The sequence below is a fragment of the Oreochromis aureus genome, linkage group 13, assembly GCF_013358895.1.
Source record: "Oreochromis aureus strain Israel breed Guangdong linkage group 13, ZZ_aureus, whole genome shotgun sequence".
Lineage (NCBI taxonomy): Eukaryota > Metazoa > Chordata > Actinopteri > Cichliformes > Cichlidae > Oreochromis > Oreochromis aureus.
Window position 1 is genome coordinate 15,871,629 of NC_052954.1, and position 13,955 is coordinate 15,885,583.

The 13,955-nt window shown below is 40.9% G+C and overlaps 1 protein-coding gene across 2 annotated transcripts; it reads left to right on the forward strand.

Moving 5' to 3' along the window:
* Positions 1-1,890: 1,890 nt before the first annotated feature.
* gclc (glutamate-cysteine ligase, catalytic subunit) lies at positions 1,891-12,938 on the forward strand. Of its 2 annotated transcripts, none has more exons than XM_031742891.2 (16): positions 1,891-2,570; positions 3,960-4,072; positions 5,640-5,822; positions 5,965-6,078; positions 6,345-6,403; positions 6,620-6,756; positions 6,871-6,945; positions 7,491-7,607; positions 8,967-9,105; positions 9,204-9,316; positions 9,419-9,511; positions 9,602-9,706; positions 9,813-9,894; positions 9,980-10,089; positions 11,484-11,604; positions 11,708-12,938. In XM_031742891.2, the coding sequence occupies exons 1-16, from the start codon at positions 2,421-2,423 to the stop codon at positions 11,887-11,889; spliced, it is 1,893 nt and encodes a 630-aa protein (XP_031598751.1). In that variant the 5' UTR covers positions 1,891-2,420; the 3' UTR covers positions 11,890-12,938. The 2 variants fall into 2 exon arrangements, with proteins under 2 accessions (XP_031598751.1, XP_031598752.1); XM_031742892.2 differs by having other exon boundaries at positions 2,435-2,570; positions 3,780-4,072.
* The last annotated feature ends 1,017 nt before the right edge of the window (positions 12,939-13,955 follow it).

Sequence of the window (13,955 nt, forward strand, 5' to 3'; positions counted from 1 at the left end):
AGCTTTGCAATTTTAAGACTGCTGCATCCCTCTGCAAGATATCTCACTATTTTTGACTTTTCTGAGCCTGTCAAGTCCTTCTTTTGACCCATTTTGCCAAAGGAAAGGAAGTTGCCTAATGGTAAATGGCCTGTATTTATATAGCGCTTTACTAGTCCCTAAGGACCCCAAAGCGCTTTACATATCCAGTCATTCACCCATTCACGCACACATTCACACACTGGTGATGGCAAGCTACATTGTAGCCACAGCCACCCTGGGGCGCACTGACAGAGGCGAGGCTGCCGGACACTGGCGCCACCGGGCCCTCTGACCACCACCAGTAGGCAACGGGTGAAGTGTCTTGCCCAAGGACACAACGACCGAGACTGTCCGAGCCGGGGCTCGAACCGGCAACCTTCCGATTACAAGGCGAACTCCCAACTCTTGAGCCACGATTATGCACACCTGATATAGGGTGTTGATGTCATTAGACCACACCCCTTCTCATTACAGAGATGCACATCACCTAATATGCTTAATTGGTAGTAGGCTTTCGAGCCTATACAGCTTGGAGTAAGACAACATGCATGAAGAGGATGATGTGGACAAAATACTCATTTGCCTAATAATTCTGCACTCCCTGTATTCTTTACTTTAAAAAAACAAAATAAAGAGGGAGCCAATGATCAGAAAACTCCAAACGAACATGAAACCAAAAAACTAAAGAAACGAAAAGCTTGCCTTATGTCAGATAAACAACTGTGTTTTTATTTTGTGTTTTGTGTATACAAGGAGGCACATTTGCTCTGGCAAAATGATATTTTGTCTTTAATAGTCATTGTTCTTAATGTAATAACCCTCTTTTTTCATATATATATAAGAATAAATTCCATGTAAATGTATATGTTCATTATTTATTTTTTAAGATAGAAAGTCACATAATACAAGTTTTGATAATTAAGCCTAAAGTGAATGTTTGATACTTTGCCATACAGCAGGTTAACTTGAGTTGGCGTGGATTCTGGTCTTACCAGAATAATAAGTTCATAATTATGGAAAAGACAATGGCAAACAGTAATCTGCGTTAGAAGAGGTCAACATGTAAAGAGAATATGAAAGATTTCCCTGCAGTCAATTGTTTTTTAACAGTTGCTCGAGAGTAAACGCGATTAGATAATTAAATTTAAATTAAACAGCAATAACAACAACAAAAACAGTAATTGAATAGCTTAACTTGATTTCCATAGGAAGGAAGGACTCACTCTCTGTGAAGTTCAGTGCCCCATTATCATTTTAAGATTTATAGACTCTGGCTAAATCTGTTCCCGGCTAGAAAGACAGGATGAGAGACGTTGCCTGTGGAGCCTTGCTGATGACCCTAAAATAGACCTTCTTCAATAAGGTCTTTGATTATTTTGGTGTTGCTCACTGTCGTGATATTTTTTTTATTCTTCGTGTATCTTGTTTTTCTTTCAAAGGAAACAAAAAAAACCCTTAAACTTAGAAATAAAAAAAGACTTTAAAAAATAAAAGACTTTGATTGGAATGAAAAACTTTTTATGCAAAATCTTTAACTCGAATGTAAACATAACGCGTTTTACTTCCTCGATTTTCCTTTATTTGCTCCTGTCTCATTTAATTTTCTACACAAAACAAGGCAGAGGCAGTGTATTAAATTATTAAACTATTTTAATATGGACGGATAAGTTGTGTTATTTGATTTGATTTGATTTGATATACCTTTATTAGTCCCACAAGGGGAAATTTCATGTATATATGCGTCTCGCTTTTCCAGCGCTCTTGAACGTGCCCTGGTACTCGCTCTGATTGACGGCGCAGTGGGCGGAGCCACGAAACGAAGACTGCTGAGTCATAGTGACGCCACTCCACGCTACGCTCCGCCTGAAGATGTCACGTGTGTTGAAGCAGGAGGGCATTCATATGAAAAACACTGAGCGACTGCGTGCGGCAGAGTGGTTCCGAAACACCGACTTCTCTACCGGCGCACGTCGCTGTCATTCCCCCCCATATAGCTGCGCTTTCACCGGCTCCAGTCCGTGGCTGTTTACCGAACTGGGGTCACCGGGCACTGACTGAATAACTCGTCCGTTTAGCAGCGGGTGCGGAGTTATTAACTCACGGTACCGAGCTAACGAGGCATTAGCAAGTGATAAGCAGGGGCCTATTTCTTTTGGACGTCCAGCTGAGGTTACCGACAGGACACGTTGTTGCTTAGAAGCACCAAGAGATCGTTCATTCAAACCGCGGCTCTGCTGAAACCCCTCCATACTCCGCCGCTTGTTTTAACCGAGGCTTCATGCGAGCTCTCCGACCTGGACAGACAAGCTAGCTAGCTATCGCCCGGCGTGCCGTTTAAATAGAAACCAGGCAGCAAGAGCCCAACAGCGGTCACCTTATACCTGCAGTCAGCGTGTGCGATGGGTCTACTGTCACAGGGATCTCCACTGAATTGGGAAGAAACCCGAAAGTATGCTGACCACATCAGAAAACATGGCATCATCCAGTTTCTCAACATCTACAACAAACTGAAGGATCGCCAGAAAGATGTGCTAAAGTGGGGCGATGAGGTAAGGATTGTGGAATATTAATGCTGGTGTTGTCTGTTAATGCTTTTAGTCTATTAGTAATGCGGCTGGGCATGATGCAACAGTGGTCCTGTGTTGATAGAGACTAATTAAGTGTGTGTGTGTGTGTGTGTGCACCCTGACCGACTGCAGCACATACACATGTAACTGCAACAAACCCTGCAGCTCTTTGATACTGTATACCAACGGTGGCAAACATAAGGCCCGGGTGCCAGAATTGGCCCGGCAAAGACTCCAATCTGACCCACTGGCCATCTTTGGAAAATTTCAAAGGAAGGCATAAGTTTTGGACTTTTAACTGTATTTTTGCGTATTTTACAGCTTGCCCTACTGATAAAGACCTCCCCCATTGCCATTCAGCCTGCACCCAAGTTATTAAGTAATAGATAAACAATTAAATGACAGAAAAGTTCGTGTTTGTCTGATATAGAATTTTCAGTTTTTCACGTGTCCACCATAAAATAAAGCAGGACATTTTCTGTAAATTAAAAGAAAAAGTTTTCTGCTTTATAATTACAGGACAGTCTGGGCAGCAATTTTAGACATTTATTTCTTAGAATTTAAGCCCACTAAGTCACGCTGACAGATTACTTTTATTAACTGAAGCAGCATTTCTTTATCGTGTAGAAAAACTGAGATGTGCTTGTTGAAATTGTGCTTCTTTGCACCAGCCGCTCCAGCACTTTCATAATCAGAGCGGCTGTATGTGGCCCCCGATGTAAAACTAGTTTGGCATCCTTGCAATATGTGAAGCGGTGCAATTCCCAGCATGTTTGAGTTTACTGACATGACAAGGCCTTACCCATGGAGCCAGTTTTGACTTTTAAGTCGGGTGTTGGGGGCGTTGAATAAGAGTTGAATAGAGCCGTGAGCAAAAAACATGACAAAACAGAAGTCCAGCTTTGCCAATGGTGGTGGTCCAACACTCATTTATTTTCCCTTACTGCTTACACTGCTGGCATGCTGGCTACCACATGAGGACACTCCTTGCTGTGTGGATGGTAACTTAATGCCTACTATGCAATGTATGTGGCTTTGTCTGTTGCTCGCTGTGGTTTTCTCTTACATTTTCATTCAGAACTTCACATCTCTTCATCCGCCACCAGCCAGAAAAACCTGTACAGCTTGAACAAAGTATTTTGATTTCAAACCATGTGGAATGCTGTTGTTATAGATTAATCCCTCTTTCAGACAGGGGATTACAGGGTAGCGGAGTCAAAAGTCAAGGAAATCTAACTGATGAATTGGAATTGATGTGATGGCGTCTATAGCGCCAATGGAAAGCCTGGTGTTTATAGAAAGAAAAAAAGTCAGGCAAGTACTTTAAATACAGTATTTGTCTAGTTCTGTCTTTGATCGTTTTGCTTTTAGGTTGAGTACATGTTGGTGGAGTTTGACGACAAGGATGAGAAGGTTCGCCTCGTCCTGAATGGTGGAGATATTTTAGCAACTCTGCAGGACCAGGGAGAAAACATAAACCCCAAGTAGGTACACTTTAACAGTGTGTGTGTGTGTGTGTGTGTTCAGTTGCATATGCTACTAAAATATGAAAGATGCTCCTAATTTACTTGGCTAGTGTTGTTTTGTCCTTCGTGTCTCCTCCCAGTATTAAACTGGGGATCTTTTACTTGTTAGGCGAATGTGTAAACCACTAACTACACTATGGAGACGCTATGTTGTTGCACTGAAATGGCAACACGCAAAACTAGAATATGAATAACATTCAAATAAATGCCACACCTCAAATGTCAGGAGCTGTGACAAAAAGGCTGTTGGTTTGTTTTGAATAAATGTAAGCTGAGAGATTAATGGCTGATCTTGCTTTGCTTATGACACAGTGGGATAATAAGAAGAGGAGGAGTGAGATGAGATGAGATGCTGTATAAAGGTTAAATCAGCATGCATCGCAGGCGGACACTTTCTTTTTGTATTTGTTTTGTTATCAGCCTCAGTGAAAGCTCCTGTGTTGGTGCATGGTGGCTTTTTTTATAACTTTAATTGGAAGTGAAGCAGTTAAGAGAAAACGCTTCTTTTTGATATGCATCAATGTGACTTAAAGTAACACATGCTATAGCTGCTCAGTGGAGTTCTTATGCATTAGAAATTACAGCTCCCTATTCCTCCAGCTGTTGCAGAACATTTAGTTTAACGTGCAATGTTCAACAGAGTTCTGTGGCAGCGTATTTATTGTCTTGTTTTATCTCATCAGAAGTTTTTAACCTAAGGTTATAAAAGAAGTTTCCATACAGAACATGCACAGAGGCTCTCTGTTGATCACATTGTCTTTGCACAAGCAGTTAACTGGAAGAGACACATCTCCCCGACTCACAGTTATTCTGTTTGGATTTTGGCAGAGCCCCACTGGCTCCCTGCACATGGTATCAGAGCTTGAATCTTCCAGTCTTTCTGCTCAATAGTTCAATTAATATTGCAGCACAAGAAAAGGGTGCATAGCACACTTGTTAAAAACAAAAAAATGTACAGCACAGTGAGTCCCTTTGTTTCTGTGACGTGCCCTTTTTTTAGTGTCGTTTAGGTGGCTTTAAAAATATGTGACGCGGAAATTAATCGGTTACAAAAGTTTTGTTGATGACTGACTGACATCTCCAAGGTGATGCCAAGGTATTTCCCCCCTGAGGAGCTCCTCCTGGGAATACTGTTTGCATGTCTAATCTGTAGTGCCATCTCTGCAGTCGCTGTAAATGTGTTTGTACAGGCTCCTGAGTGTTATGTTTGCTTGCAGCCCATGACGTCGGTCTAAATCTGTGTAGCCAACTTCACCCAGGGGAAATACCAGTGACAGTGAGAATAGTAGAGCCGATGCATTCCTCATTACTGCCCCTCTGTCGCACACACCAAAGAGCAGGCTCAGAAGCACAAATGTGTCGCGTTCATTTGCCCCCACCAGGATTTTGCCCGACGTATGATAAAGGGAGAGCGGTCCGTTTATTTAATCAGAAAGGTCATCGTGATACTGAAACCAGGGGCCTTTTTTCCAGGCTGACCTCTAAGTGTTGTAGTTTAGTAATACACTTTGTGTGTTTTTTGCAGTCACCCCACACTGTGGAGACCAGAGTATGGTAGCTACATGATCGAGGGAACTCCAGGTCAGCCATACGGCGGAACAATGTCAGAGTTCAACACTGTCGAGGGCAACATGAGGAAGAGGCGGCGCGAGGCGTCATCTGTCCTGAACCCCAAAGAAACGCTCTGCGCCATCACCGCATTTCCAAGGTGCTTCAGTTTATACTGATCAAAGGTTTTTACCCTCATAAAGGAAATCAATACAAATGTGAATCTATAAGCTGATATGGGATTGTTCTAATAAATGTGAGCCGCAGCTTTTAATGTTGCGTTGTGTGATGGTTTTGTTCAGGCTAGGCTGCCCGGGTTTCACCAAACCAGAGTACCGACCAACTCCTGTTGAAACAGGAGTGTCCAAGTCGCTGTTTTTCCCCGATGAAGCCATCAACAGACACCCGAGATTCAGGTAGGCTTCATGGTTGTAATGTCAGTGCAGTTTAGATGTGCTTAATTAGAAATTTTGGAGTTAGCTGAGCAAAACGGATCAGAAGCTGATGGGCAGGAAATATCCGCATGGCTATGTGTGATTTTTATTATGTTTTAGATTGTGATGTCATACTTTTGCTTCTTCTGTTTTATCGTGTAGCACTTTCATTAATATTTTTTTTTAATCTGTGAAAAGTGCTGTATAAATAAATACATTTTACTTGCATTTTTTACGTTTTTTTTCAGTACTCTAACCAGAAACATACGTCACAGAAGGGGAGAAAAAGTTGTAATAAATGTGCCAAGTAAGTCTGACTGAATTGAGTATATTTTTATATTATTGGTTTTTTTTGTGATAAGCAACGATTGCGACCTGTAGATGTGGTCAGTGTCAGACACATCTGTAATGTGGAATCTGTAAGCTACTGGAAATGGAGATAGTTATTTTTTTAATGTGATTCATTTGCCTTTAAGACGTTGTGGAATAAATGCCTGTGACCAAATTTCTTGTCACCCTTTAGTTTTCAAAGACAAGTGCACTCCATCTCCGTTTGTGGAAGAGTTTCCTGAGGATGATGGCGAAGCGGCGAGGGCGGCTCTGCCTGACCATATCTACATGGATGCCATGGGCTTCGGCATGGGCAACTGCTGTCTGCAGGTAGTGCATGAACTGACTGAGCAGCGTGCCACGTCTGGTTGTCTTTGTCAGCTTCACATTCCTAATAAGTGACTTATAAATGTACTTCATCCTATTTTTACGATGCTTTTGCAGGTGACATTCCAGGCTTGCAGCATTGATGAGGCAAGGTATCTTTATGACCAACTTGCAACATTCTGCCCCATTGTGGTGAGTGGATAAACAAAACACTCGCTTCCTGTCATATATTTTGTTTGCGTAACTGACCTCATTCTAATCAGGACTGTTTCATCTGCTTATCAAGCTATTTATGCGCTTGATGCTAAAGCAGCTTTAGAACTTGCAGTTTTTGCTGTGCTATAGCAGATGTGATGTCTAAGAAGGCAAAAACAGACCACACTGACATAAACGGATGCTGTAAATAAACACTGTCTGTGGCTCTACAGTAGTTGCATGCCCCATGCAAAAAGTAAAACCTGCAAACAAACCAAGTATTATAAATACATAAAATATATTTTTTTTAATTATATGCTAATTTTTGGTATTTTGTTGATGCAGTCCACGTCGCTTCTTTGATATGCATTCATTTGATTAGTTAAAAGCTCTGAAGCTCTGTTGGGTTGTTAACGGCTATTTAAATAGGTTGCTCTTTTTTTTTTTTTTTTTCATCTTTTAACAAATTTGCATCCATTTTATTTATTTAAACCCACATTTCCTTTAAACACACTAAAGAGAGTTTTTTTACTCTTTACCAGATGGCACTGAGTGCAGCTTCACCCTTCTACAGAGGCCATGTGTCAGACATCGACTGTCGCTGGGGAGTTATTTCTGCTTCGGTGGACGACAGGACGCAGGAGGAGCGCGGGCTAAAGGTGAGCAGGTGGACCTGAAAATGGCCAGGAGTAGCCATGACTTTATAAAAGTGTTTTATTCATATGTAGAGGAAGACTTCTGGGGAGTTGTTGGATTTAAAAGGGGCTTTTTGTGTTCCTGTTTCTGTCATTTAAAATCATTAGTCATCAGTCTTTGAGATCCACGGAAGTAACCCGAGTGCAATGGGGAAACTAAGTTACTGGGGAAATTTCCCAACGTAGTTTGAATCTTTTTTTTTTTTTCTTCTTTTTTTCCCTGTCTTAGTAGTTTAGCCCATTGATACAAAGTTTTTCCAGACACTGTAATTGTGCCTGGAAGCGATCATGTCATTTAAAAAAAAAAAAAAAAAAAAAAAAAAAAAAAAAAAAAAAAAAAAAGCTAAAGGCAACTATCGGGAATAAAAGGAAATCAGTCACAGAGAGAGCCAAATTCTTTTGAGTGCAGTTTGCTGACAGTGTTTTCAAGCAGTTTAATATGATATGAGACTGTGAAACCAACTACAAAGAGTGAGTGAGCTGCAGGTCAGCATAACCTTTTCATGCTTGATGATGCCGGATGAGCTGAGCTCAGAAAACTCAGTTCAGGCCGTCATTTAAGTTCAGTGTACTCATCAGATTTAAAAACCTCGAGTGAAAGTGAGTAGGTTGATTTACTCACTTTATTTGTAATATGACTAATGTACAAAGTCCAGCAGGTGTCAGTAGTGACAGTAGGCTCTCTACATCATGGCTTGACCCTTTTGTTTCTAAAGTTTATGTCAGTCATGTGTTGCATCATGTGCTTTCATGCTTCCTGGAAACTAATCTCTCCAAATTCTGCAAACAGTCGTTCCTCCTCTAATGAAGTGCAGTAACACATCTGTGTGTAGAGGCCAAACTAAGATGCATTTCTGCTTTTGCGTAATGCTCAAGGTGTAAGGAACAAAACACTGGAAGTTGTATTATAACCACTGCAGTGACTGAGTATGCTCAGATTTTAGATTATACAGACTTTCTTACATGTGTTGAAGAATATTTTGTAATGATGGCTGTTGCAACTTAAATTATTAACATGTATAATAAAATGGCCAGAGGACCGCTGATACTCTATGCAGTTTATGTGTTGTGCTGCGTCCTATCAGGTGGCAGTGGTGGATTTAAAATAGCTTTTTGTCAAACACAAACTTTTGCCATAAATTTCTTGTCATTACTACTACATCACTAACTGCTTTTTTTTTTTTTTCTTTTTCTTATGCTTATGATGCTTCTCATCTAACCTTGTAAAGAGCCAACTTTTTATTTTCTTTAGTAAGTTACTTTTCATTATAGTTTGTTGAAGTGAAAGTGAAATGGTAACGCAATGTTTTTCTTTCCTTGAAGCCTTTAAAAAACAACAAATACAGGATCTTCAAGTCGAGGTATGACTCCATTGACAGCTACCTGTCCTGCTGTGGGGAAAAGTACAATGACATTGATTTGACGATAGACGAGGAGATCTACAAGCAGCTGCTGAGTGCAGGTACTGATTCTTAAAATACAAACATATTAGCCACAGGGGAAATCCTAAACGAGACGATGGTGCAGTAATGAAATGAATAATGCATACTGTGTGAATAGGCATCGACAAGCTCCTGGCCCAGCACATAGCGCATCTTTTTATACGAGACCCGCTCTCTGTCTTTGAGGAGAAAATACACTTGGACGACGAGAACGAGTCAGATCACTTTGAGGTGAGAATTTAAATGATTTCTTAGAAGAGGGCCACCTGTGTGTAAAAATGCAGTATACACATGGCCGCAGTGTACACAAATATTCATTCAGACTTCTTGCAGAACCTCCAATCGACCAACTGGCAGACGATGAGGTTCAAACCTCCCCCTCCAAACTCTGATATCGGCTGGAGAGTCGAGTTCCGCCCCATGGAGGTACTGCCCACCTCTTCGACTGTTTTGTTGTAATCTGCTTTTAAATTCAGTGATGTGGTGAATTGTCTTATTTTTGCCCTTTATTTTCAGGTGCAGCTCACTGACTTTGAAAACGCAGCATATGTGGTGTTTGTGGTCCTGCTGACCCGGGTGATCCTGTCCTACAAATTGGACTTCCTAATCCCGCTGTCAAAGGTGATAACCACCACACAGTTCTTTTTCTAAAAAAGGAAATTAACCGGTGAGTAGGGCTGTGAATTTTTGTACACAGTGATCTGATACAGGAAGTGTCTTTTATTAGGTCGATGAAAACATGAAGGTCGCGCAGAAGAGAAACGCTGTCCAGGAGGGCATGTTTTACTTCCGCAAGGACATCTTTAAAGGTGCTTAAAAAACAGTTTATCTTTGGCTCTGTGCTGGTTGTCAAGGCTTCATCAGACTGAAGCAGCTGATATGTTTATTTTGCAGGCTGCAACCCGGTGCTCGATGGCACTGCGTCTGCTCAAAACGGCGTGGAGTCTGATGGTGCCAATGAGGAGTACACACTGATGAGCATTGACACAATCATCAATGGAAAGGTGACTTATTCTCTTGCACAGGACGTTTGAGCTATGCTGGTAGTAATGACTCAATAGGAAAATGATGTTGAACCACAGTATCTGTCTTTATTTCGGTTCACCTTTTTTAAGTCACGATGCCTTTTTTCTTTCTTTATTATCTTACTTTTTTAAGCCTGTTTTCAGTCTGTAATGACTCTTTTATACTTGTAGTGCAAGTATAGGCCAGTCACGTTTGAGGCATTAGTTGCATGCAGGTTAACTGCCGCTGTGAAGAGCAAAAATGCATTAGACAACATCTGATTTTCATCAGAGTGTGACTGAGCTGGGGGGGGGGATTGTATCGCTAGACAAAAATGAGGACCTGCAGAGAGAAAGTACATTCTTGCTTCGATAACCACTGCTTCAACAAGACTCCCAGTAAATTAGCCATTTCCCTGAGAAGTTGATTCAGAAGATTAGAAAAGGGATTCCTAGATTTATGATGCCAAACTCCAACAGTAGTTATTGCAAGGCACTTAATATTGTCAGTTAAAGGCCATGCAATATAATGAAAACCTAATGATCTTCATCCAGCAGCAGTTGGCAGTGGTGTGCTGGGAACCTTTTAACATAAAGAAATCTCTGACAGAAGCAGATGTACACTCCCATCTGCTCTGCTTTTCTCTTCTTTTCCCTCACCTTGGTCTTGTCACGGCAGGTAACTGTCCCTCCCTGACCTGGTCTTGCCAGAGGGGTTTTTTTCCTGTTAAAAGGGAGTTTTTCCTTCCCACTGTCGCCGGGTACTAGAGGATCATCGGATTGTTGGGGTTTTCTCCCTGATAGGGTCTTTACCTTACAGCATAAAGAACACTGATGTGACTGTTACACAAATAAAAATGAACTGAACAGAGTTGAATTTTATTGACTTGGAAACCCTGATGATTTTCTCAACTATAATTTGTCGTTATTCATGAACCAGCTTTTGGATGGAGCACTATACAAATGTTAAGACAAAGTTGCCCTCAGTTATCATCGTATTGATTAAAATTAACATGCAGATGTATTTTAGTAGCCAAACTCTGGGAACAATATTTCTGCCTGTGAAGCAAACATTGTTTGCAGATGCATGTAGATGAAATGAAACTGGCAGACCTGAGTGATCCAATTTTAAAGGAGCTTTGTTGTACAAATAAAAGAGAGAAATTTACAATATTAAGTTTTGGCCAGGAGGGTTTTGTTTTTTTAACACTCTTGAAATAATCTGGAATGGTTTGTAGTCAAAATAGTTTAAGTTTTCTTTTTCTATCCTGCTGAGGAGACTTGTTGTTTTTTTTTATGTTTCTCCTTAGAACAGCTTCACTGAGCCCCTGGCACATCTGTCAGTTCTTAGTGTGATATAACTACTGTTTTCTCCTCTTTTTTGAAATCACCAGGAGGGAGTATTTCAAGGGCTTATCCCAATCCTTAACTGCTATCTGGAAAACATGGAGGTGGATGTGGACACCAGGTGCACCATCTTGAATTATCTGAAGCTAATAAAGAAACGTGCCTCAGGTAAAGTGTCATTAAAAGGTTAATACTGAGTAGTCACGTTAGCCGAAAGCATTTTTTTTCTCCTTGTAATGCTCCCTGAACTACGTCTCCTGATGTGAAATAGGTGAACTGATGACCATGGCCAAGTGGATGAGGGAATTTGTCGCGAAGCACCCCGACTACAAGCAGGACAGCATCATAACCGACAAGATCAACTACGACCTGCTCAGAAAGTGCGACAGGATTGCTAAAGGAGAGGAGCAGTGCCCCGAGCTCATTGGCAACCCAGTTAACAGATCCCAGTGAAGAGAGAGGAGGGGAAAAATACTGTAGATGATACAAACGTGCATGTAAAGAAAGACCAAAAGTGTGGCTCGGAACAGAAGAGGTCCAATCATATGAGAATGCAAACCGGCATGTGTGTAATCTAAAGAAATGCACCTGCTTCAAATGTATGTGTATATATACTGTATGAGATTTTTATGATTACAATGTTATTTTAATAGATGAGCAATAAGACATGCAAAGGGTTGTGTAATAGAAATCAGATGTGTATTTATTTTTATCTGGAAATTAAGCCTATCTGTGAGAATGTAAATGTAGCAAAGAGTTGTACAGTAGTCTGCTTTTAATCTCCTTCTGTAAATACTGTACTTCAGCTCTTTAAAACATTAACACAACTTTTTCTTTTTGCCTTTTTAAAATACATTCATATGACATGTTTGCTTTGCTCTGCTGACCCAGCGCGTTCTCATCCCGGGGAGATGATCAATCAGATACCGTCGACTGCCAGTCATAGTAACGCACAATGTATTGTTTGGTGGTTGTACTCAATGTGAGAGGACCATGTGGTTTTAGAGACCTACAACATCTGGGGCAGGTTTGTCAGCCTGGAGATCATGAAGTTCACTTTCTTCCCCCCCACTCAGATTATTTTGTTTTCACTTGTTTCTGTTTTTTGTTTTGTTATTGTTTTACTATCACTTGTTGGTTGGGGATGTGTTTGAGTGAGAACCAAAAAGTACTCTGTCGCATATAGGCGCTAAAATGAAACTACTTGATCATATGCGGGCATTAAAAACAGTTTTTGTGTTGGGAGGATGTGGATCCCTTCGCGGTGGTAACCCTGCACTGTGGAGGCAAAGGGAAAAAAAAAAAAGATGAACTGGGTGTGACTGACCTGTCTCATGTGACACACCGCCAACTTTGACAAAAACCTCATTATCAGATTCCCCCCGTGGAATGAGAATGAACTGGCTAACGTTGTAGTGGGACCTTTAAATTTGGTGTTGCATTCAAGTGATGAACAATTGTTTGCAATGTGATGCTGTTTTAAAATAAATCTGCAACAGTAAGCTCATGAGTTTGTATTTAATGGAGTCCTGTTTAATTTTGCTCAAATATGATGCAGAAGCCTTGATGCCTTGGGAGCAACCTACACTTCACAGTGAAGTATTAAGGATCTATTAAGGAAAAACTGCTTGTTTCAATATTTTTTTCTGTTTTGACACCACCTACTGTAGAAGTCCCAAACCTGTCCACCCACAAGATGGTGGTATTGAACCAGCGTTTCACACAACAGTGACAGATGAGAGCATTACCTCGGTTTGACCTCCAGGATAAGGATAACGATTGTGGCTGGTACAGGCCTACTTATCCTGCAAAAGAAATCAAAGCCGTGGGACCCAGTGTTCTCTTTAAAATAAAATGCCCTGGTCTGAATTGATGCGTGATTATAGGCTGTGCACAAATATCAGGTTCGCACTGTGTACCCATAACAAGAGGACAATCGTGCTCATCTGACAGTAATCTGCAGCTAATGTGCTGTTGGTGTGATGATGTGCTGCAATCAATGTTTTAAAAAAAATGGTCTCTTTGTGGAAACAGCAGTCGTGCAGCAACCAGTAACAGGTCTTTAAAATATTACAGGTTGACCAGGGATTATACAGAAAAACCTCTAAAATGATTATTAGGGGGTATTAAATTAAAAGGGACCATAATGATGACGAAAGATGTTTTAGGTTGTAATCATAGTGGCCATCGGTGGTACTGCAGCTTTTCTAGTCTTCATGTTGTAGTTCTCCTGATCCACCTAAAAAAAATAAATGAATCCCACAGCTGGAACTTTGAGACAAATATGTAAGCGAGTAATAAAATCCTACAAACTTAACTTAGAGACAATACAACAACTTTCTATCCTGTGATTGTAACACTAAAGAGTAAGGCTGTACTTAAAGGCGTACTAATCAGGTTTTGTTTTTTTTAATAGTCCCCACCCCCACTCTCATCAGCAGGGTTTCCATCAGCAGAAGGCAGAGGTGTACACACCCTTTTCCAAACCATTGGGAAGGGTCAAATTCAGGGGAAGAAAC

Bases quoted from the DNA above. Each gene is read 5' to 3' on its own strand.
- gclc (XM_031742891.2), top strand. From the start codon at position 2,421: ATGGGTCTACTGTCACAGGGATCTCCACTGAATTGGGAAGAAACCCGA. The intron at 4,073-5,639 runs GTAGGTACACTT...TGTTTTTTGCAG, and splicing joins GGAGAAAACATAAACCCCAA to TCACCCCACACTGTGGAGAC. The intron at 11,605-11,707 runs GTAAAGTGTCAT...GATGTGAAATAG, and splicing joins AATAAAGAAACGTGCCTCAG to GTGAACTGATGACCATGGCC.